At 46.2% G+C, this 24929-nt stretch overlaps 1 protein-coding gene across 1 annotated transcript in view; it reads left to right on the forward strand.

Moving 5' to 3' along the window:
• The window catches only part of LOC121275974 (vasoactive intestinal polypeptide receptor-like), a 79834-nt gene extending 75354 nt beyond the window's left edge, over positions 1 to 4480 (forward strand). The window contains exon 14 of the mRNA XM_041183917.1: positions 4251 to 4480. Coding sequence (XP_041039851.1) covers positions 4251 to 4439 — 189 coding nt within the window. The 3' untranslated portion in view covers positions 4440 to 4480. The remainder of the gene's footprint in view (positions 1 to 4250) is intronic.
• Positions 4481 to 24929: the final 20449 nt, after the last annotated feature.

A 24929-nucleotide genomic window follows, 5' to 3' on the forward strand; every position in this document is an offset into this window, starting at 1 on the left:
ACAAAAAAAGGAGGGAGAAGATTGAATATGAGGATAAACTAGCCAGTAATATAAAAGAAGATTGCAAGAGTTTTTTTAGATATATAAAGGGTAAGAGAGAGGCAAAAGTGGACATTGGGCCACTGGAAAATGACGCTGGAGAAGTAGTAGTGGGGAACAAAGAAATGGCGGAGGAACTGAATAGGTACTTTGCATCAGTCTTCACAGTGGAAGACAGGATGACATCCCCAAAGTTCAAGAGAGTCGGGGGACAGAGGTGAGTATGGTGGCCATTACCAAGGAGAAGGTGCTAGGAAAACTGAAAGGTCTGAAGATGGATAAATCACCTGGACCAGATGGATTACACCCCAGAGTTCTGAAGGAGATAGCTGAAGAGATAGTGGAGGCGTTAGTGGTGATCTTTCAGGAATCACTGGAGTCAGGGAGGGTCCCAGAGGACTGGAAAATTGCTAATGTATCCCCACTGCTTAAGAAAGGAGTGAGGCAAAAGACAGGAAATTACAGGCCGATTAGCCTGACCTCGGTCGTTGGTAAGATTTTAGAGTCCATTATTAAGGATGAGATTTCAGAATACTTGGAAGTGCATGGTAAAATCGGGCAAAGTCAGCATGGTTTCATCAAGGGGATGTCATGCCTGACAAATCTGTTAGAATTCTTTGAGGAGGTAACGAGTAGGTTAGACAAAGGAGAGCCAATGGATGTTATCTACTTGGATTTCCAGAAGGCTTTTGACAAGGTGCCGCACAGGAGGCTGCTCAGTAAGATAAGACCCCATGGTGTTAGAGGCAAGGTACTAGCATGGATAGAAGATTGGCTGTCTGGCAGGAGGCAGAGAGTGGGGATAAGGGGGTCCTTCTCAGGATGGCGGCCGGTGATTAGTGGAGTTCCGCAAGGGTCAGTGTTGGGACCACAACTTTTCACTTTATACATTAATGATCTAGATGAAGGAACTGAGGGCATCCTGGCTAAGTTTACAGATGATAAAAAGATAGGTGGAGGGGCAGGTAGTATTGAGGAGGTGGGGAGGCTGTAGAAGGATTTGGACAGGTTAGGAGAATGGGCAAAGAAGTGGCAAATGGAATACAATGTGGAGAAGTGTGAGATCATGCACTTTGGTAGGAAGAATTGAGGCATAGACTATTTTCTAAATGGGGAGAGAATTCAGAAATCTGGAGTGCAAAGGGACTTGGGAGTCCTAGTCCAGGATTCTCTTAAGGTTAACTTGCAGGTTGAGTCGGTAGTTAGGAAGGTAAATGCAATGTTGGCATTTATTTCAAGAGGACCAGAATATAAAAGCAGGGATGTGCTGCTGAGGTTTTATAAGGCTCTGGTCAGACCACATTTAAAATATTGTGAGCAATTTTGGGCCCCGTTTTTCAGGAAGGATGTGCTGGCCCTGGAGAGGGTCCAGAGGAGGTTCACGAGAATGATCCCAGGAATGAAAGGCTTAACATATGAGGAATGTTTGAGGACTCTGGGTCTATACTCGATGGAGTTTAGAAGGATGAGGGGGGATCTGATTGAAACTTACAGAATACTGAAAGGCCTGGATGGAGTGGACATGGGGAAGATGTTTCCATTAGTAGGAGAGACTAGGACCCGAGGGCACAGCCTCAGAGTAAAGGGAAGACCTTTTAGAACAGAGATGAGGAGAAACTTCTTTAGCCAGAGATTGGTGAATCTATGGAATTCATTACCACAGAAGGCTGTGGAGGCCAGGTCATTGAGTGTATTTAAGACCGAGATAGGTAGGTTCTTGATTGGTAAGGGGATCAAAGGTTATGGGGAGAAGGCGGGAGAATGGGGTTGAGAAACTTATCAGCCATGATTGAATGGCGGAGCAGACTCGATGGGCCGAACGGCCTAATTTCTGCTCCTATGTCTTATGGTCTAAACAATGTACAGGGGTACGGGGAAAAGGCAGGGCAATGGCACCAGGTCATAATGCTCATTTGGGGAGCTGGTGCAGACATGGTGGGCTGAATGGCCTCCTTCTGTACCATTAAAATTTTGTGATTTTGTAATTCTGTGAAATGGGCGACCCCTTATTTTTAAGCAGTGGCCCCTGGTTCTAGATTCTCTCACAAGAGGAAACACCCTCTCCACATCCACCCTGTCAAGGCCCCTCAGGATCTTATATGTTTCAATTAAATCACCTCTTACTCTTCTAAACTCCAACGGATACAAGCTTAGCCTGCCCAACCTTTCCTCATAAGACAACTCGCCCATTCCTGTTGTTAGTTTAGTTTAGTAAGCCTTATCTGAACTGCTTCCGGTGCATTTACATCCTTAAATAAGGAAACCAATACTGTACACAGTATTCCAGATGTGGTCTCACCAGTGCCCTGTGCAACTGTAGCATAACCTCCCGACTTTTATGTTCAATTCCACTCACAATGAACAATGACATTCTATTTGCTTTCCTAATTATTTGCTGTATCTGCACACTAACCTTTTGCAATTTATGCACCAGGACTGCTAGATCCCTCTACGTCTCAGAGCTCTGCAATCTCTTCCTTCCAAAATGGACATTTTCACGTTTTCTCACATTATACTCCATTCACCAGATCTTTTCCCACTCACTTATCCTCTCTATACCCCTTTGTAGTCTCCTTATGTCCTCTTCACAACTTACTTTCCTACCTAACTTTGTGTCATCAGCAAATTTAGGAACCAACCTTGTATAAGAAGCTCAATTTATTTGAGGCGCTTATAATGGTGAAAAGACTGGATAGGGTAGATAGAAAGAAACTTCCTCTGATGGGGATTCAAGAACAAGGGACATAAACTTATATTAGAGCTCGATTGTTAACAGGAACTGCTCCCTCACACAAGAGTGCTAAAAAATCTGGAACTCACTCCACCAAAAGGCTGTGAACGTAAGCAATTGAGTCAGGAGTACACTCTTCGAGCTTACTCCGATGTTCAACAAGATTAAAGATAATCCCCTAAATCAGTTTCACCTTCTGGCACTACCCATTTCGCTTAACTCCTTTAGTATCCAATAATCTGTCAACCCCCATTTTGAATATACTCAATGATTGAGCATCCAACACTCGCAGGGATAGAGAATTACAAAGATTCACAACCCTTTGAGTGAATAAATTTCTCCTCATCTCAGTCTTAGACAGCTGACGCCTCGTTCTAAGACTGTGACCCTGTGTTCAGATTTCCCAGTCAGGGGAACACATTTTCTCAGCACCTACCCTGTCAATCCCATTAAGAATTGTTTTTATTTCAATTAAATCACCTCTTATTCTCCTAAAGTCCAGGGAACATAGGCCATGTCCACTCAGTCTCTTCTCTTGGCACATTCCCCTCCAGCCCGGAACCAGTCCAGTGAATCTTTGTTCCGCTCCCTCCAGGGCAAGTATGTCCTTCCTTGGGTAAGTTCAGCAACCAAGATTTTTATGCTCCACCCACAGAAGTATGTATGAAAATAAAATATCTATTGTGTGCTATCTTATATGTGTGTAAGCGTATATTCATTTTATTATTTGTACTTTTTATATTACTGATTGGAATATGTTTACTTTAAGCTCGTAAATCTGTGCATGCTGGATCAATTGGAGCTAAAAGGCTTGTATTTATATAGCATCTTTCACAACCACCAGATATCTCAGAGCGTTTTACAGCCAGTGAAGTATTTTTGAATTGTAGTCGGTGTTATAATGTAGGAAACATGGCAGCCAGTTTGCACACAGCAAACTCCCACAAACAGCAGTGCGATAATGAGCAGGTGTGAATTGCAGGATAAATGTGGATCAGGACACTGGGGAGAACTCCCCTGGTCTTCAAAAAATGCCATGGGGTCTTTTTCGACCACCTGAGAGGGTAGCAGGCTCCTAAGCTTAATGTCACATCAGAAAGATGGCACCTCTGACAGTGCAGCACCCCTTCAAAATTGCATTGGAGTGTCCAGCCTTGTTTTTTGTGTCGAAGTAGGACTTGGACCCACAACCATCTCGTGCAGTGGCAAGAGTGCTACCAACGTAGCCTGATCTGACTCTAATAGGGCTGATAACAATAGATTTTTGTTCGGTAAAGTTCTCAAGAGCAAAGGTGGCCAAGTGGAATTGAGGTACTCATCTGCTGTTATCTAATTGAATGACAAAACAGTTTTGAAAGCTGAATGATCTACTCACGTTCCTTCAACCTGATGGGGGAAAAGACGTTATTTCTGTTTAAAGAAATGACTGCACTCAGAATTGTTCCATTTGCTAATTTGTGTTATTATTATCCATGCATAGGTTCAGTCTGAGCTGAAGAGGAAATGGAAACGATGGCACATTGAGAGGTACGTGGGAGGAGACTTGAAGTACCAACATGCTTCCGTGGGCAGCAATGGGACCAACTGCACCACACAGATCTCGATGCTTACCAAGTGCAGTCCGAAGGCCAGATTGTCAAGATTTCAAGCTGAGTCTTGCATTGCATAGCAAGAAGCGCCTTACCTTGAGGGTTCAAGTTGAACATTAAATCCTACACATCCGGAGAAGGAATTTATAAAAAAAAACACAAATCATAACACCAAATTGATTTGTAGCCCAATGTTCCTGGGAAAGCGAAGCAAGCTTTTTCAAGGAGTGCAAATTGATTAAAATTTCCTGTCTAAGAATTCCCATTCTAAAACGGTTAGGGGCAGTCATATTCAGATGGGTCAAGATTAGCATTTACTGCAAACCAATTCTAAAAGTTACCAATGATTGACTCATTGATGAAGATAAGTTATTGTACAATTGCACAGTTGCCTAGGACCTACTTGCTGAAATTCCCTCGCTCTGCCTCTCAGCATCGCTTTCCTCCTTTAAGACATTCTTTATAACCTACCTCTTGGACCAAGCTTTTTGGTCAACTGACCTAATATCTGCATATGTGGCTCAGTATTTCATTTGATGATGCTCGTATGAAGTATTTTGGGACATTTCATTATACTGGAGATGCCATGCAAGTTATACATGAACCGGGTTTAATATGCCAGATACTGAAGCAAGATGCAAGGTCCCAGCTTTGTTCTGGTGCAATTCTTTCCACTTTAGCCAATCCGTCTTTCCACAGGTTAATGCTGATATCAGGACATGTAACATTGGGACATAACAGACTGAAGTGGGGCCAATTTCTAATGATAATCCTTACACAGTCCACGTTTATGACTTTGGAAAATGTTATCGACTTCAACCAATTGAACACGCATATAAAAGCAGGGTTTTACTCGCCTTAACACTTCTACCCAAGGTTGTAACATTGGTGATTTTCAATCAGGTTTTCTCATTCTTTCATGTGACTTGAGTCTCGCTGGCAACATCAATATTTGTTGGCCATCCCTAATGGCCCATGAGAAGTGCTGGCTGTGTTAGCACTATCAGCCCTGGGGTTTGGGCTTAGTTACAAACTGGAATTGATGGGATGAAAGTCTATCTTGTATACGAAATGGGTTTGAGAAATCCAAAAAGCAAAATAATTCGGATGCTGGGGATCTGAAATCAAGACAGAGAAACTGCTGGAGACTCTCAGCAGGTCCGGCAACATCTGTGGAGAGAGAAACAGAGTTAATGTTTCAGGTTGTTTCAGCCCTGTTCTGATAAAAGGTCATCAACCTGAAACGTTAACTCTGTTTCTACCTTCATGGTTGCTACCAGACCCCAATGAGTGTTTGCAGCGTTTTCTGCCTTTATTTGAGAAATCTCAATCTTTTTTATTAAGCCAACATGAAAACCAGCGAGACTTCAAGAGGGAGAGATTAAAACAGTGAGAGTAAAGCCAGGAGAAACAGCAAGATCACAGGAAAGCTGTAAATTGATTGGCTGGTGAGTAATTGCTTTTAGGGAAAGTGTGTAAATAGCTGGAAATTAGTAAAAATGTAATTTTAAAAATATTTTTCTGTGGTAAATGTCTATTCTATTACTAAGGTTTAATTACTAAGGCTTAATTAATACAGTAAGTGGTGATAAGGAGAGATACAATAAAATTTAATAAGGAAAATTAATAATTAATTAAGTTAATTAGTTAACTAAAACATGCATTGAGGATGGCAGGGCAGGTGATGTGTTGCAGCTTCAGAATGTGGGATTTCCTGGTCGCCAGTGTGATCCAGGACAAACACGTCTGCACTAAGTGTTTGCGGCTTGAGGAGCTTTGGCTCAGAGTCATTGAGCTGGAAGCTGAGCTACAGATATTGTGACACATCAGGAAGGGGTAAGTTACCTGGATACTTTGTAGCAAGAGGCAGTCACACCTCTTAGGATAGGGCTACCTGATTAGGTCAGTGGTCAGGGACAGGAGGGTGTGACAGCAAGGTGCGAGGCAGGTAAGGGGACCTAGAAGGCAGGAGTGCAGGAGCCTCAGCCCTTGCAATTGTCCAACAGGTTTGAGGTTCTTTAAGCTTGCTTGGATGAGATTAGCGGCTGTAGGGCGAGCTTCTTGACCAGGGCACTGAGGTACAGGAAGCCATTCAAGCAGGGGAGAATTAATAGGAATGTAATGGTAGTATGGGGATCATTCTCTGCAGCCCAGAACAAGAGTCCAGATGGTTGTGTTGCCTGCTTGGTTCCAGGGTTTGGGACAATTGCCCTGGGCCAGAGAGGATCTTGCAGTAGGGGAGGAGGATCTGATTGTCATGGCCCACATAGGTACCAATGGCATAGGTAGGACTAGGAAAGAGGTTCTGCTGAGGGAGTATGAGCAACTAGGGGGTAATAATCTCTGGATTATTACCTGAGCCATGAGCAAATTGGCTTAGGGTAAATAAGCTTAGAGAGATGAATGTGTGGCTGAAAGATTGATGTGGGAGAAATGTGTTTTGATTCATGGGGCATTGGCATCAGTACTGGAGAAAGTGGGAGCTGTGCCACTGGGACAGTCTTCACCTGAACCGTGCTGGAACCGGTGCTTTGGCAAATTGTACAACTAAGGCAGGAGAGAGGGCGTTAAGCTAGTTAGTGGAGGGAAGGGACCGCATGAGAAGTAATACTGTAAAGTACAGTGAAACAACAAAGTAATAGAGCAGGGCGTCAATTTGAGTAACGAGTACCAGAGTGTGACAGGGAGAGACAGGACACACAATCATAGGAGTGCACCAGCAGATAAAACCGGAGAAAAAGGTATAATTGCTTTAGAAGCAGCACAGAGAAAGTTCACTGGACTCATTCCTGGGATGAGGGACTTGTCTTATGAAGAAAGGCTGAACAGGTCGGGCCTATGTAACCATTGGAGTTTAGAAGAATGAGAGGTGATCCTATTGAAACATATAGGATCCTGAGGGGACTGGATAGGGGAGAAACCAGGAGGATGTTTCCTCTTGTGGGAAACACCAGAACTCGGGGACACAGTTTAAGAGTAAGAGTAAGACAGCTTGTGGAATTCTCTTTCCCCCGGAGGTAGTGGAGACTGGGTCTTTAATTTCATTCAAGGCTGAGTTAGATAGATTTTTGATGGATAAGAGAGTCCAGGGTTATTGGGGGGGGGGGGGGCAGACAGGAAAGTGGAGCTGAGATCACAACCGGATTCGCCATGACATTATTGAATGGTGGAGCAGACTCAAAGGGCTGAATGACCTACTCCTGCTCCTATGAAAGACCAGTTAATAAAGCCAAAATCGCAAAGTCCTGCTCCCATTGTTGACTTCTGTGGATCAGTGGGTAGCGCAGTCACCTCTGAGTTAGAAAGTTTGTGGGTTTCCCACTCCAGGGGCCTGCTGCATACAAAATCTAGGCTGGCACTCCAGTGCAGTACCAAGAGAGTGCTGCACTGTTGGTGGTGCTGCCTTTCAGGGAAGGTATTAAATTGGATCGCTCCTGGCTGTTCTCTCACGTGGCTGTAAAAGATCCCATGGCACTGGGATTTGAAGAAAGAGGTGAGCTATCCTGTCCAATATTTATCCCTCAACCAACATCACAATAAGACAGATTATCCTATTATCAAATTACTGTTTGTCAGAGCTTACTGTGTGTGAGTAACTGATGTAAAACAGGGTTGATGTTCTATAAATGCAAATCTTTCATTCTCTATCATGGAGCTCTGCTAGATGTGCACTTGCACTGCATCTAGCAAAGCTCTGCGCTGGAATAATTCAAGCACCATCACTAGAGTCACACCGGAAGATGTCACGAGAATGACCAGCGGATGAAAAGGTGCAGTCCGCTCTTCTGAGGTCGGAGTTATAGCAGAGCAGGAATTCTATTCTGCGCCGACCTTGATATCCTGGCTCCATGGAGTGGGCTGGAGAGCCAAGTTCATCCGAACCCATCTTGCAATCCGAGTTGAGGATGCTTCTCGCAGGCAACGAGTGCCACGCATATGCTAAGTGTTTCCATTCCTGTGATTAACATATCTCACCTCTGAGCATGACAACAATAGTCCAGAGGTACTTTCACTATGATCATAATTCAACGGAAATCAGTTTTTTTTTCTTAATTCTTTCATGGGATGTGGGCATTGCTGGCAACACCAGAATTTGTTGCCCACCCTTAATTGCCCTTTGAACTGAGTTGCCTGCAGGGCCATTTCAGAGGGCAGCTAAGAGTCAACCACATTGCTGTGGGTCTGGAGTCACGTGTAGGCCAGACCAGGTAAGGACGGCAGATTTGATTCCCTAAAGGGCATTAGTGAACCAGATGGGTTTTGACAACAATTGATGATAGCTTCCAGGTCGCCGTTACTGTTAATAACAAATTGAATGTAAAAGTGAATTTTAAAAATAAGATTCAGAGGAACGGGCATGGGTGTAAGAAGAGACGCTGTCGATTGTCCTAAATTCATGCTGCCTTTAATCAATCTGTGTGTAAAAGTGGAAGTACTGTGTCTGTAGATCAGCTCAATTACTGTGTTGTAAATAAGCATCATTGTATAAGGGCATATATAACTGCCATTTTGATTGTCTATGGGCACATGTAATTGTCATGTAAATTTTCTTTGCAGTGAATGTTCTTTCTCTTGGTGCCATTACAGCTCATTGTAAATACCAAAGTAGTGTTCCTTGTATTAAGTCTGACTTTTTACTGTAAATTGAGATTTGGTTCAAATTTGCTGGAGAACAGGACCTTCTAAGTTAGGTACCAGCAACAGCTTAACTGCTTCTTCAGAATTCTGCTCGCAACATAGCCTCGGCTTAAAATAGGATGCTTGTCGGAAAGATGATTCCTTCAATCAGCCGCGTATCCAATCCCAGATGTGCAGAGAGGCATGTTTTATTGACTCAACGTAGTAATGCACAACAAAACTATTGACTCCTTTCACAAAGGCGGCTGAATGTGTACATGCCGCGATTGTCTGTGGCATGTTTCATTGAACACGACCACAAACAGGGCTGAGGTTCTCATCTCCTTTTGGTTCACACGAGATGTTAATTATCAAACAAAATTGCTGCTCCTTGGGAAAGACGACGACATACCCCTGACAAATTGTCGCCATCTTTTCATTTCTCAGCCAATGATAGAAGGAAGATGCTGAGCCTCGGTTTTGTGGCCTACTTTTCGAAAGGACGTGGCTGAAATATTGCTGAGCAACATGGCAAGGACCCAACTTCTCAACTATTTTGAAAGCTGTTTAAAGAGTCTAAGTCCTGTCGCTTTGTAAAGTGCACTGGTGAATGTCAATTTAAAATTTTTGAACTGCATGAAGAATAAGATGGGAAGAGGTGGTTGTATTTGAATGGATAGTGCTGTTGGGTGCATTGGCCCTGTCCTCTGTTAAGCACTCTGTCACCGTACCTTTATAACCACCATAGCCTTCGGCAGTTCCCCCAAGCAATCCACAAGTATCTGTGTAACCATGCCACACCTTTGAGAACTGGCCCAAACTAGCAGGGAGAGGAGAATTCATCCTGTTGATATCAGCTTAGTTTGAATCCTGATCTCATCGGTGATGCAGGCTAGCATGTCACATGTCAATCATCCTTTTAACCTAAATGCACACTGCTGGCTCTGGACCCTTCAAACAAGGGGCCTTACTATCCACTCTCTCCAGGCCCCTCATAATTTTATATGTTTCCTTTAAATCTCCCCTCAGTCTTCTCTGTTCCAAAGAAAACGACCCTGTCTAAAATAGAAAGAGGAAACTCTTCAAAAACTCAACAAATCCGGCAGCACCTGTGGAGAGAGAAGCAGGAGTTAAAGTCCCAAGTCCAATTGGGGACTGGCTGAAGTCTATCCAACCACTCCTCAGAACTAAAATTCTCTAGGCCTGGCAACAGCCATGTAAATCTCCATTGTACCCTCTCGTGCAACCACATCTCTCTCGGGTGATGCGTGGTGTGTCCAGGAATTGGTAAAAGAAGCTTCCCCTTACTGCAGGAATCCCCCACCTTTTGCAGAAGTTGACATTAAGGAAACTGCCACACAATTTTGATTTGGAAACTAGAATCAAACAGCACAGCTGGAGACCATTCGACCCATCATGCCTGCACTGGCTCTTTGAAAAAAAACGATCCAATTAGTCCCACTTTTTCCCCCTACATAGACCTGCAAGCATTTGCTTCTCAAGTTTTATATAGACATGAGTAAACTTGGAGAGCAGCCATCAAATTAGCAAATGAACTTCAATGTAGCTAAGTGTGAGATGATACGTTTTGGAAGAAGGTATAAGGAGGCCACATCCTGACTGAGAAATAAGTGTCCAGTGAAGGAACATTGGTTGGGGGGGGGGGAATTACAAAAATCACAAAAAGGAAGGGATGCAGCAAATAAAGCACGAGAGTTCATTTCTAGGGGGATACATTTGAAAAGCAAAGGGGTTTTGTCAAACTTGCAAGGAAACTTAGACCACACTTCGAACACTACACAGTTGTCATTAATGAACCAGATGGGTTTTTAATGATAATTGGCAATGGTTATCATTAGACTTCTATAACCAGAACTTTTTTTCCACTGAATTCAAATTCCACTGTGGTAGGATTTGAACCTGGGTGCTACCAGAACATTACCCTGGGTCCCTAAATCCAGTGACAATGCCACTGCCTCCCCCATGCTAAAGTGAAACTAGAACTGAGGTTAGACCTATCAGCAAATGTTGGGGTTCTTTTCTGAAGGGTAATGATTAAGGGGTGACCTGATAGACGTCTTCAAACTTTTAAAGGGTTAGATCGAGTAGACATAGAAAAGATGTTCCCTCATGTGAGCCAAACCAGAACGACGGGCAAAAAATGTCAAATAGTCACTAATGAATCCAATACGGAATTAAAGAGAAAATTTTTTACCCAGAGAGTGATAAGAATGTGGACCTTACGACCACAGGGAATGGTGAGGAAGATAGAAGGAAGCTAGATCAGCGTGTGAGGAAGAAAGGAGTGAAGGTTATGCTGATAGGGTGAGATGAAGAAGGGTAGGAGGAGACTCCTACAGAGCATAAACACCATGAGCTGGCTGGACCAAAGGGCTTGTTTCTGTGCTGTAAATATTTAGTCATGTCTGATTCCCTTTTGAAACTTATTATTGAATCTGCTTCCACTGCCCTTCCAGGCCATGCATTCCAAATCACCACAACTCTCTGCGTAAAATAATTTCTCCTCCTCTCCCCTGTGCTGCTTCTGCCAATTGTCATAAATCTGATGGTTACCAACTCTCCAAGCAATAGAAACAGCTCCTCCTTACTTAATCTTAGTAAAATTCCTCATAGGAAGGTGAAACTAGGAGTTTCTTCAATGTGATTCTGGGGGGGGGGGGGGGTGCGAAGGGTGGTGTGAATAAAGGCTAATCAACACAACAAAGTTCAATCTTCCAGCATCTCAATAAACTTTTATCAGTTAACTCAGCAGGTTCAGGGACCCCTAGAATTGAAGGACATATCGGGAATATCGCTGCAGAGGTCAAAGTGCTCTCCATCCAATTCACCAAGCCAAATAAAAATTGGATAGCCGTTCATGTTTGAATTGCCTGGAAAGCCTAAATCAGCAGTGCTATCTTATGAATATACCCCTCATTCCCATCAATTGTATTTTTAATAAATGGCTATTTTGTTTTACTGCAATTAGTTAATTCTGTTAATAGGATCCAAGCCCTTCGTGGACAGAGCTTTTTGTTATAGACAGAGTTTATTGACTTGTGCAGTCCCACAGCTCACCCCACATGCACAGTGTCCCTGTTGTCCCCTATTTATATGTGCTCCAAGTTCTTAATTAAAACATGTTGTCCCCTATTTATATGTGCTCCAAGTTCTTAATTAAAACAATGCCCTTCATCTGTGTATCTTAACAGTATAATTAACATATCATTTACACATCCTCCCACACATTGTTCAGACAGGAACAGGCCATTCAGCCCCTCAAGATTCAGTTAGACTACAGCTGATCTGTACATCAGCTCCATTTACCCACCTTCGCTTTATATCCCTCATCACATTTGCCCAATAAAGAAACCTATTGATCGCAGTTTTGAATGCTTCGGTAGATCCCCAGCGTCCACAGCTTTTCATGGGGAAGAGTTCCAGATTTCCGCTACCCTTTGAGTGAAGTAGTTCTTCCTGCTTTCACTCTTGAATGACATTTTAAGATGCTGCCTCAGCCGATGGGCAAATGGAGTGGGATCCATTAGGACTAGTCCTGCCGATGGAGAGGCAATCTCTGCAGTCGGACTGAGCGATGTCTGAACCATTTTGTCGTACAGCCAGTGGAATGTGAAGCTTTGTAACGTTTGTTTTGAAATGCAAAACAGCTTGTGAAGTAAATGTGCATTTACAAGTGTCTTCATTTCCGTTTGTTTCTTTATGAAGCAATGGTCAACTACTGGTTGGTTATATTTAACAAGCCAGCTTTAAAAGTACTAAAAGTTGCTCAAATGTATTTTACCATAACCCATTTTCCCAAACTCTTTGCAGTTGTAATTTAAACCTACCCCCTCACCCAATGGTGGTTTGGTTATTGATTCCAAACTCGCCCCTTTCTCATAACATGGTGGCCTCCTGAATTTCAACAGGTCCCCACAGGTCCTGCCTACGAACATCTGGGGGCTAGTGCCAAAATTGGAGGAGTTGTCTCACAGACTAGTCAAGCAACAGCCTGACATAGTCATACTCATGGAATCACACCTTATAGACAATGTCCCAGACACCACCATCCCCATCACTGGGTATGTCCTGTCCCACCGACAACACAGTGGTATAGAGCCAGGGGGGATTTGCCTGGGAGTGCTCAACATCGACTCCGGACCTCATGAAGTCTCATCACATTGGGTCAAAAATAGGCAAAAAAAACCTCCTGTTGATTAGCACATAACTCCTTCCCCCCACCAGCACCCCCGCCCCCCCCCCACCCCCCCCCCCCCCCCCCCCCCCCCCCCCCCCACCCCGACCCCACCCCCAATCCCCCTCAGCTGATGAGTCAGTACTCCTTCAGGTTGAACTTGGAGGAAGCACTGAGGGTGGCAAGGGCACAGAATGTACTCTTGGTGAGAGAACTTCAATGTCCATCACCAAGACTGGCTCGGTAGCACCACTACTGACTGTGCTGGCCAAGTCCTAAAGGACATAGCTGCAAGACTGGGTCTTTGGCAGGTGGTGAAGGAACCAATAAGGGGGAAAAGCATACTTGACCTCATCCTCACCAACCTGCTTGCTGCAGATGCATCTGTCCATGACAGTATCGGTAGGAGTGACCACTGCACAGTTCTTGTGGAGACAAAGTCCCATCTTCACATTAAGGACACCTTCCATCGTGTTGTGTGGCACTACCACCGTGCTAAATGGGATACATTTCGAACAGATCTAGCAATTCAACTGGCCATCCAAGAGGCGCAGTGGGCCATCAGCAGCAGCAGAATTGTACTCAAACACAATCTGTAACCTCATGGCCTGGCATATCCCCAACATTACCATTACCATTAAGCCAGGGGATCAACCCTGCTTCAATGAAGAGTGCAGGAGGGCATGCCAGGAGCAGCACCAGACATACCTAAAAATGAGGTGTCAACCTGGTGAAGCTACAACACAGGATTACTTGTGTGTCAAACAGCATAAGCAGCAAGCGATAGACCTAAGTAATTTCACAGATCAGATCAAAGATTTGCAGTCCTGCCACATCCAGTCATGAATGGTGGTGGACGATTAAACATCTCCCAGGAGGAGGAGACACCAAAAATATCCCCACCCTCAATGATGGAGGAGCCCAGCACATCAGTGCAAAATATAAGGCTGAAGCATTTGCTACAATCTTCAGCTAGAAGTGCCAAGTGGATGATCCATCTCGGCCTCCTCTGGAGGTCCCCAGCATCACAGATGCCAGTCTTCAGCCAATTCAATTCACTCCAGGTGATATCAAGAAACAGCTGAAGGCATCGGATACCGCAAAGGCTATGGGCCCTGACAATATTTCGGCAATAGTACAGAAGGTTTGTGCTCCTGAACTTGCTGCACCCCTAGCCAAGCTGTTCCAGTGCAGCTACAACACTGGCATCTACCTGGCTATGTGGAAAATTGCCCAGCTATGTCCTGTCCACAAAAAGCAGGACAAATCCAACCCAGCCAATTACCACACCATCAGTCTACTCTCCATCATCAGTAAAAGATGGAAGGAATCATCAACGGTGCTATCAAGCGGCACTTGATGTGCAATAATCTACTCACTGATGCCTAGTTTGAGTTCTGCCAGGGCCACTCAGCTCCTGACCTCATTGCAGCTTTAATTCGAACATGGACAAAAGAGCTGAACTGAGGTGAGGTGAGAGTGACTGCCCTTCACACCAAGGCAGCATTTGACCGAGTGTGGATTCTAAAAGCCTTGGCAAAACTGGAGTCAATGGGAATCGGGGGAAAACTCTCTGTTGGTTAGAGTCATCCTAGCAGAAAGGAAGATGGTTGTGGTTGTTGGAGGTCAGTCATCTCAATTCCAGGACATCAATGCAGGAGTTCCTCAGGGTAGTGTCCTAGGCCCAAACATCTTCAGCTGCTTCATCAATGACCTTCCTTCCATCATAAGGCCAAAACCAGGGGTTCTTACTGATGATTGCATAACATTCAACACCATTTGTGACTCTTCAGATACTGAAGCAGTCCACGACCAAATGCAGCAAGATCTGGACAATATCCAGGCTTGGGCTGACAAGTGGCAAGTAATATTCGTGCCACACAAGTGCCAGGCAATGACCATCTCCAACAAGAGAGAATCTAACCATTGCCCCTTGGTGTTCAATGGCATTACCATCACTGAATCCCCCACTATCAACATCTTGGGGGTTATCATTGACCAGAAACTGAAGTGGACTAGCTACATAAATACTGTCGTTACAAAAGCATGTCAGAGGCTGGGAATCCTGCAGTGAGTAACTCACCTCCTGACTACCCAAAGCCTGTCCACCATCTACAAGGCACATGTCAGGAGTGTGATGGAATATTTTCCACTTGCCTGGATGAGTGCAGCTCCAACAACACTCAACAATCTTGACACCATCCAGGACAAAGCAGCCCACTTAATTGGCCCCCCACCCAAAAAGTTCACTCCCTCCACTACCAACACACAGTGGCAGCGGTGTGTACTATCTACAAGATGCACTACAGGAACTCACCAAGGCTCCTTAGACAGCAACTTCCAAACCCACAACCACTACCATTGAGAAAGACAAAGGCAGCAGACACATGGGAACACCACCACCTTGAAATCCCCCTCTAAGCTACTCACCATCCTGACTTGGAAATATATCACTGTTCTTTCACTGTCACTGGGTCAAAATCCTGGAACTCCCTCCCTAACAGCACTGTGGGTGTGCCTACACTGCATGGACTGCAGTAGTTCAAGAAGGCAGCTCACCACCACCTTCTCAAGGGTAATTAGGGATGGGCAATAAATGCTGACCCAGCCAGCAACGCCCACATCCCATGAATTAATTTTTAAAATCTATTCCTTTCTCAATATTTCCGTCTGCATTTCTTATCCTGTACCTTTTCCTGTCTTGGTCTCTTACCTTCAGAGTTCCCCCACACATTTCTCCTTGGTCCCCCTCTCTACCTCAACTGTTCAGACTCAGCGGAGATGCACTCAGTTTCCAGTTGTCTCTCCGCATGCCCGTGTGCACCTCCTGCTGTTTGCCTCTTTCTCTCCATACTTTTACTCCTCCTTTCCTTGTATGTTTCCCCTGTTCTCTCTGTCCTTTCCTCCCTATATTCTACTCCTGCTTTGTGCTGACCGGAACCTTGTGGTTGTCCAGGAATGTCCTGGAGTCCCCAGGAATTGAAGATTCATCTCCAGGGCAGAAAATTTGGCACAATATGGGGGTGAGCACAGGGCTGGATGTTCACTAAAACTCACACTGCCAGCTGGCATTCGGATTTGCGGGCACCATCTTGGCCTCTCTGGGCTATTATTCCTGTAGACATGATTGAGTCAACAGGACTGGACACCCATAGCAGGCAGTAGCCAATCAAGGGCGTTAAACAGCCAATTGAGGCCTATTGAGGCTGACTGGAGTTTACCAATCAGCCTGTGGGATCCCCAGGGCTTTGGGTCTGAGACCAGCCAGCTGGAGGCAGCCTCTGGGAGCAGAATTTTACAGGGGCGGGGCCATAAAACGTGGCGAGCCATTCAAGAGTCCGTTAACCTTAGCTGGGCCATAAAACCCCGGTGGCGGAACAGGGGTGGGGTTCAGCGCTCCAGGCAGGCTTCGAGGCTGCCCCCAACCTGCCCAGCCACAGGCTGGAGTCACAGGCCGCCCTGTGGAGGGGCTTCCCCTCCATCTTTTGACTGAAAAGTAGGCCAGACCGGGTAAAGATGGCATAACGTCCTGAAGGACATTTGTGAATCAGATGGGTTTTCACAACAATTAATAGTCAATGATCATGGTTACCATTACTAAGACTAGCTTTCAATTCCAGATTTATTCAGGAACTTAAATTCCACCAGCGGCCATGATAGGATTTGAACCCATGACCCCCCCCCAGAGCATTAGCCTTAGCCCCTGGATTATGAGCACAGTGACATTATCACTACACCATCATTCCCCCGGTTATAAAAACGTTGGAAATGTTCCACCAACGCTTATGATTCATCCAACTTGGGCCACTACCTGTTTACTTTCCATTCGTTGTGGGAAGACAAAGTGAGCCGAGAGGGTGGGCCAGTGGTGGGAGAGTGGGGGGTGGGGGTGTGGGGAAGTTCGAGATGGGAGATCATGTGATTAAATCTCCAAGGCTGTCAGGAGCAGAGCTGAGGAAGCGCTGCAGACATGTCATTTTGATGAAGGCCATGTCTACGGCACTCGGGTTGGTTGGGCGCTGCTGTCGGCTGAGAATTGGAGGTTGAGTCCTCAAAGAAAATGAGCTGGAATTCGACCCAAGGAGGTTCACAGGTTCGAAAGACCATGGCTGAAATTAGTCACTGTTAAAGTGAAAGCTATAAAACGTGAAATCCTGTCCATTGGTTCTCTTGCTGGGGTCATTTGGTAAATTTGTTTTTCTTGTGGTTTGTTGGCCTCCATGGAGATCTTAACAAGGTATTTTTTAAAAAAATCAAAGTGTTGAGTTAGCGCATTCGATTGAACAGAAGGAGGCCATTCAGCCCATCATGTCTGTGGGGGCTTTCCACGTTACCTAATCTATCTCACTCCCCGGCTCTTTCACCATAGCCCTGCAAATTCTTCCCCTTCAAGGATTGAACCAGTTCCCTTTTGAAATTTGTTATTGAATCTGCTTGCACCGCCCAGTCAGGCAGCGCGTTCCAGATCATAAGAACTCACTGAGTAAAAACAATTCTTCTCATCTCACCTCTGGTTCTTTGCCCAATTACCTTAAGCCTGAATCCTCTGGTCATCGTCTCTCCTGCCAGCTTATTGTTATTTATCAAAACTAGTCATCATCAACAACTTATATTTATATAGTCGTTTGGTAGTACAGAACTTGAGTATTGCTGAAAAAAGAGACATGACGAAGCTTTTCATCTTGCACTCATCAGGAAACTTCGCAAAAATATCAATATTAGGGGAAAACAACAATTTATACTGTATGTGAAGAGCGTGCTGATTGGTTGGCAAGTGAACTCTGATTAATAAAGCGCTGCCATGGAGAATGCACCAGTGATAGTGACTGACATTTAATTGCCATATATTGTCTGAAATTTAAAGCAGGCAGCTTGACCCTGATTGGTCAAGGCATTGCCCTGAGGAATGAACCAGTGAATGACTGTCACTTATTTTGTTCAGCTGAAACAGGCGCAACGTGTGTATATGTTCTTTCTGACTGCAAAGAAAAGGCCCCTGTGTATTAATACAAGTAGCTTCCGGTACACACAAAATGCACCACACTGCGAGCCCAACTGACAATCTAAAATTGGTTGTCAGCGTAATTCTTAGCACACTGAGGATTGTTTAGCAAATGTTGTCCAATCGCAGAATCACAGCTAATGTTGGACACTGTGTTTTGAGTTTTGCAAGCAGGGGCTGCTTGGGTGTGGTCTGTACCCTGCCCATTGTGAACAGCGGCTGGGAATTGCTGTTTGATACAATCTGCCAGTCTTTGGGGCGTATGGCCTACATACCTAGCATCACACCGGCACTGAAATTCATATACCACATTACTCATTTGTGTGATAGGCAGAATGTCCTTTTGGCTTGATGGCAGCATCCTGTTAATGGTGAATACCACTCGTGTTGCTACTGCATAGTGGCAGCGTGAAACAGCTAGCTTCAGCTGTTGCTCAAATCTTTGAGGTACCTTGCCCTTCCAGGGTAATCTGAGGTAGACCTTTGAGGGCCCAAAGTGACGGCTTTAGGCCTGTTCATGAGTTTGCACGATTATCAGTGCGAATGATCTGATTGTGATTGCCATTATCCTGTCGGATGCCTTTGATGCCCCTATTTCAGCAGTGAGCTTGCATGATGAGAAAAGGGCTTGGGCCCTATTTACAATGTTGCTGATAAGACCAGTCTTATAGCGTGTGGAACTGTAAGAATCCCAACACGTATATTGACCAGTGAAGGTAGGCTTGCAGCAGCCTGTGGTAGAGAATTCCCCCTGGCAGATTTCTCAACTAATGCATCATTTGACTGCTCCATTTCAAAGGGGATTTTAAGCATAGGATGGAGTCCATTAAGACATGTAAGGAAATTATTACACGCAGCTGGGGATTTTAATATAGCAAACATATCATCCACATATCAGAAAAATGTGAGAGGTGGGAGGTTAGGTGTCATTCCATCGAAGACACGTTTATACAGTGCCTGTAACATAATGAAACATCTCAAGGTGCTTCACAGGTACATTATGGAGCAAAATTTGACGGAGCCACATAAGGTGATATTAAGTCAGACGGCCAAAAGTTTGATCAAAGAGATAGGTTTTAGAGAGTGTCTTAAAGGAGGAAAGTAAGATTGAGGAGTGGGGAGGTGTAGGGAAGGAATTACAGAGCTTAGGGCCTTGGCAACTGAAAGCACCACCACCAAAGGTAGAATGATTAAAATCAGGGATGTACAATTAGGATTGGAGGAAGCCAGACATCCTGGGTAGCTGTGGAACTAGAGGTGATACAGAGATAGTGAGGTATGAGGCCCTGGGGGGATTTGAAAAAAAGAATGAGCATTTTAATATTGAGATGTTACTTAACCAGGAGTCAACGTAGGTCAGTGAGCACAGGCATGACAGATGGATGGGACTTGGTGGGAGTAGGAATATGGGCAGCAGAGCTTTGGATAACCTCAGGTTTACAGAGGGTGGGATGTGGGAAACCGGCCTTAAGTGTGTTGGAATGGTCAAGTCTATAAGCAACAAAGGCATGGGTGAGAGTTTCAGTAGCAGATGAGCTGAGGCAGGGGTAGAGAAGGGAGATGTTTTTGAGGGGGAAATAGGCGGTCCTAGCGATTGCACACACATTTGGTCAGAAGCTCATCTCGAGGTCCAACATTGCACCAAAACTCTGAAAAGTCTGGTTCAGCCCCAGGCAGTTGCCAGGGAGAGTGTTGGAATCAGTAGCTAGGGAATGGAGTGTATGGCAGGGACCGAAGGCACTGTCTTTGTTCTCCCTTTTATGTAATTGGTGGAAATTTATGCTCATCCAATGCTGGATGTTGGATAAGCAGTCTGATAATTTAACATCAGTGGAGGAATGGAGAGAGGTGGCGGTGAGGGAGAGCTGGGTGTCGTCAGTGTACAAGTGAAAACTAACACTGTGTCTTTGGAGGATTTCGCTGAGGGGCAGCATGGAGATGAGAAACAGGAGTGACCCAAGGATAGATCCTTGGGGGACATCAAAGCTAACAGTGCAGGCACAGACAGGGAAGCCATTGCAAATGATACTCTGGTTACGGGTTACGGTGGGATAGATAATGGAAATACGTGAGAGCTGTCCCACCCAGTTGGACAACAATATGGAGGCATTGGAGGAGGATAATGTGGTCAACCATGCCAAAGGCACAGACCAGACGAGAAGAACAAGGAGGGAAAGTTTACTTTTGTCACAGTCATATAGATATCATTTGTGACTTTGATAAGAGCCGTTTCCTCATTCTGGACAATTCTTGGTTGCTCTATCTACGTTTTACATGAGTCCCTTTTTCAATATATTTGTTTTGTTTCAATTATTCACTCCTCCATTTCCCAGTACAAACATTTATCTGTACACTGACTAGGAGCAGGTACAAATTCTATCCCTTGGGGTGTGTTTTATAGGACTCCACTATGTCTCATGAATAATGCTACCAAGTTACTTATTTTGTCAAAGTATCACTGTTTTATGGAGTTAAAAAATAATTTACATCATAAAATAGCCCAGCCTCAGCAATCATAGCTGTGTATGATGAGGCTCCATTTTATCATCTTTCACAGGAAATGGCAGAAAGGTTGGTGACCACTGGTATTTTGTTTCCACTTTTATCGCTGCTACTACCCTTGGACATCTTGCGAGCATTGTGCTGCTGGTGTGTTACAGTTCACTCGGGGCGTCTGAGTTGCTGTGGCAGCATTGACTTTTACCCATATGTTGTAGTCTGGATCCATGGACAGTGAAGGTAGAGACTCCAATTTTCTTTCCATCACATGGCTGACCAGGGATCTCTCCCGCCCTTACTCCCTTCATTGGAAGGAGCTGCAGGTTGACGCCCAACCCCTTTGGCCGCATTAAGACCATAAGACCATAAGACATAGGAGCAGAAATTAGGCTATTTGGCCCATCAAGTCTGCTCCGCCATTCAATCATGGCTGATAAGTTTCTCAACACCATTCTCCCGCCTTCTCCCTGTAACCTTTGATCCCCTTACCAATCCAGAACCTATCTATCTCGGTCTTAAATACACTCAATGACCTGGCCTCCACAGCCTTCTGTGGCAATGAATTCCATAGATTCACCACTCTCTGGCTAAAGAAGTTTCTCCTCATCTCTGTTTTAAAAGGTTTTCCCTTTACTCTGAGGCTGTGCCCTCGGGTCCTAGTCTCTCCTACTAATGGAAACATCTTCCCCACGTCCACTCTATCCAGGCCTTTCAGTATTCTGTAAGTTTCAGTCAGATCCCCCCTCATCCTTCTAAACTCCATCGTGTGTAGACCCAGAGTCCTCAAACGTTCCTCATATGTTAAGCCTTTCATTCCTGGGATCATTCTCGTGAACCTCCTCTGGACCCTCTCCAGGGCCAGCACATCTTTCCTGAGATACGGGGCCCAAAATTGCTCACAATATTCTAAATGTGGTCTGACCGGAGCCTTATAAAGCCTCAGCAGTATATCCCTGCTTTTATATTCTAGTCCTCTCGAAATAAATGCCAACATTGCATTTGCCTTCCTAACTACCGACTCAACCTGCAAGTTAACCTTATGCCTGCCTGCAAGCATTCAATGTCTTATCTAAAGCTGAGCTGTGGTCCTAGATTAGGGGCAGAAATTATGATGGCATTTCAGGATCATGGTTTGAGTACTCATGACAGGGCGGAGTTTTCCGTGCCCAATGGTGTCGGGCGTGATCGGTGATGTGACCAGACAACAAGGCGCGATTGGTTTTACAATGGGAAACCAGTATTTCCCACCATCAGACGTTGGGAACCTCATCGTAATACATTGGCATATCATCGTCAAGCCAGCCTGTCAGAATCGTCACCCCACCCCCACCCACCAACACCACCAGCCCCCCATCGCTGGAGCGTCCGTCCGCTTCGGCGGGAAAGCATGCCCACGTGTTTCACAACAGCACATAAAAGGTGTGCACTGGGCAGCCTGCACTTTGAGGGGAGCTCGGAGGTGAAGACACAGTAACGTTGTGCAGCGCTTGCCAGCGCCACCTGCTGGACATCAAGCTTCAGGGGCGTCGAGGGGTCGGGGTTAAGGGCAGCCCTGCTGTGGAGGCAACTGGTGGCGGGGGAGGAGGGCAGGGCGGCCCTGCCGTTGAATATAGCGGATAGGGTGGGCAAGGGGAGTGGCCACGCGTGAGGGAAACCTGTATAAAGTGACCATCCGACAGCGACTGAGGTGCAGCCACATGGATATGATGGCGGTCAGTCTCTGAGCTTCTCTGCCCACACAGGCAATGCTGAGGCATCAAAGTGCCACCAAGTGCTCCAGGACTGCCCCGCCGATGGGGATGAGGGTGAGGAGGTCCCCAGAGGCGATGATGACAGGGATGAGGCCTTTGCACTGGCCAGACAAGGCAGGCATGCTCGGGAGGCCCTTATAGCTGCTAGATTTGTGAAGGATGATGACAACAGGCAATGAGGTGACTCCATAGATCTTTGCATTGTATCTGTGAATGTTTGACTCCAGTTCGACTTATGGCAGCGTGAACACCCTCTGTGAGAACGCTCCTGTCATGGGGACACAGTGGAGGCCCTAATAGTCACTCGATCGCAGGAGGATGATGACAACATGCAGTGAGGACACTCCATAAATCTTCACATAGCCTCTGAGAGTGTCTGACTCCTGTCTGGCTGAGGGCAGCTTGCTTACACTCTGTGATCAGGGTCATATCATAGAGACACAGCCATGAAACTTTAGAAGCATCTGATTCATTGTCTGCCTTCAGCACCTGAGCCCTTCAGGAGCTGGTGCACAGGGTCACTGGTCACAGATGCTGAAGAGATGGGGGCCAGCCCCACCTTAAAGGTGCTGAGAGCTCACAGAGAGAATGAGGGAACTCTGTGACGCCTGCCCACTACATTCTGGGAGCAATGACCAGCACCATCGAGGTGCAGGTATCAGTAATGTTTCCAGGGAGTGAGAGGCCAGACCATCACTGTGGTCTGAAGGTTACACACTGCACAGGGAAGAGGCCCTGGACTGAGACTCCTGCCTTTATCTTGTGCAGAAAGGTTTCACATCTGAGTGACAAGAACATTGCTCATCAGAACAAGGAGCCATAGGGAGGGAGACATTCTTGGGAGTTTATTGACAATAGTGAACATGATGCACAAGTGCCCAGGTCGTGCAACTAATTGTCCTTAACTTTCCTAACCCTGCTGTTACGTCTTGGTGCTCCCCGGACATCCACACCAGAGGTGGAGGCAGCCTGCTGACTGTGACGTCCTGTCTGTGATGACCTCGGCAGGCATCCTCTGGATGTCTGAGACTTGGAGGCCCCGGCCTGCTTTCGGTATCCTGCTGTGCGGCAGTGGCTCCCTCCTTGGCCTGTGGGGCTAGACTGCTGAGGCCACTGGAAGAGGGGATTCAGATGGGCTGGACACTCTCGCCCCGATTAGCCTGGAGTGTGCACCTGCGGATCCTCCTCCCTATGGGTGCCCAGGGGCCCCAGGCTGACTCCTTGAGGAGCAAGAGGTAGCTGGAGTGAGATCGAGCTGCCTGGCACCCATCTCGCGTACACACTGCTGAAGGCCAACTATGACATCAGCGATGGAGTTCAGCAGTGCAGGAGCGAAGTCCTGGACCAAGGTCTCCATGGCGGCCACCATCCTACCAGTGTTGACCTCAGTAATTGGCAAGCCAGCGCTATCACTTCGGACTCCTCCATTGTGCCTTGCAACCTGAGGTGTGCAGTAGACATTCCTTTCTGATGTTCCCAAGGGACTTCAGGGAGGGTGCCTCCAGATCCCCCTTCAGAGATTTTTTTGGGGCTTGATTGGAGGCCCTGGGTCATGGATTCTGTTGGCTGTTTCCCAGATGTGCCTGTGGGGGCAAGGGGAGATAATTAGTGCATGGCAGTGGCCTGTGAAAGAGGACAAGTCACTCCCAGCATGGGTGTCTGATGGATGTTGCGCTGCTGGATCCTCACTCGGTAGAGCAGCGCCAACCTCACCATCAGCACAGGACTGGTCCAGATTCTCACCGGTCAGCTGGATGGCTCTGTTTTCAAAGTCCATGAGGACCTTGATTTTGGGCATCCCCCCTCCAGTCTGCGACCTTTCCCTCTTGTTGTGTGCCAGCTTGTCCTACATGGATAGAGATGGAGAGCGTGTAAACAGGACACCTGTCAGGCCAGAAGCCTGGCTTGTGTGGGTGGTGAGTGGTCCTATAGACAGGATGAGGATAATGACAGTGAGTGTGAGAGAGTGAATGGTGATGTCCCTTGAACCGGCAGTGAGTGAGGGCCCTGTGGATGTGTAATGGGTTTGTGAGTGTGTGAGTTGAGAGGGATGAGAAGAGTGACTTACCCTGGCGGAATGGAGGAGATCGTTCATCCTCTTGCGGCACTGGGTGGCTGTACTCATTTGAAGATCATTGGCGCTGACCATCGCCTCCCCAAGCCGGGTTAGTGCTGTTGCTGCCCATCCTGTGGCCAGAGTGGGGGTAGAGGACATCCCAGTGGGGCTCCGTGGCATCCAAAAGGTGTTCGAGGAACGTGTCGCTGAAGCTGGGGGCCGCAGCCTTCTTCAGTTTCAGGGTCATGTCTCCCCGTGCTGCAGCGAAGGTCTGGAAGCACTGAGATGTGTGCTTGTGGCTGGACTTTAAACATGGCACCCGGCGTGATGAAGCAGCGAGGTGATGGTGGGCAGGGGAATGAGAGCCTTGCCATGGAAACCGCATGTTTCCTGGGAGCGCATAAATAATGTGGCGGGTTCAGGACAACACGGCGTAAAAGCCCACCATCG

This window comes from Carcharodon carcharias, chromosome 3 (assembly GCF_017639515.1).
Source record: "Carcharodon carcharias isolate sCarCar2 chromosome 3, sCarCar2.pri, whole genome shotgun sequence".
In the NCBI taxonomy this organism is placed as follows: Eukaryota; Metazoa; Chordata; class Chondrichthyes; order Lamniformes; family Lamnidae; genus Carcharodon; species Carcharodon carcharias.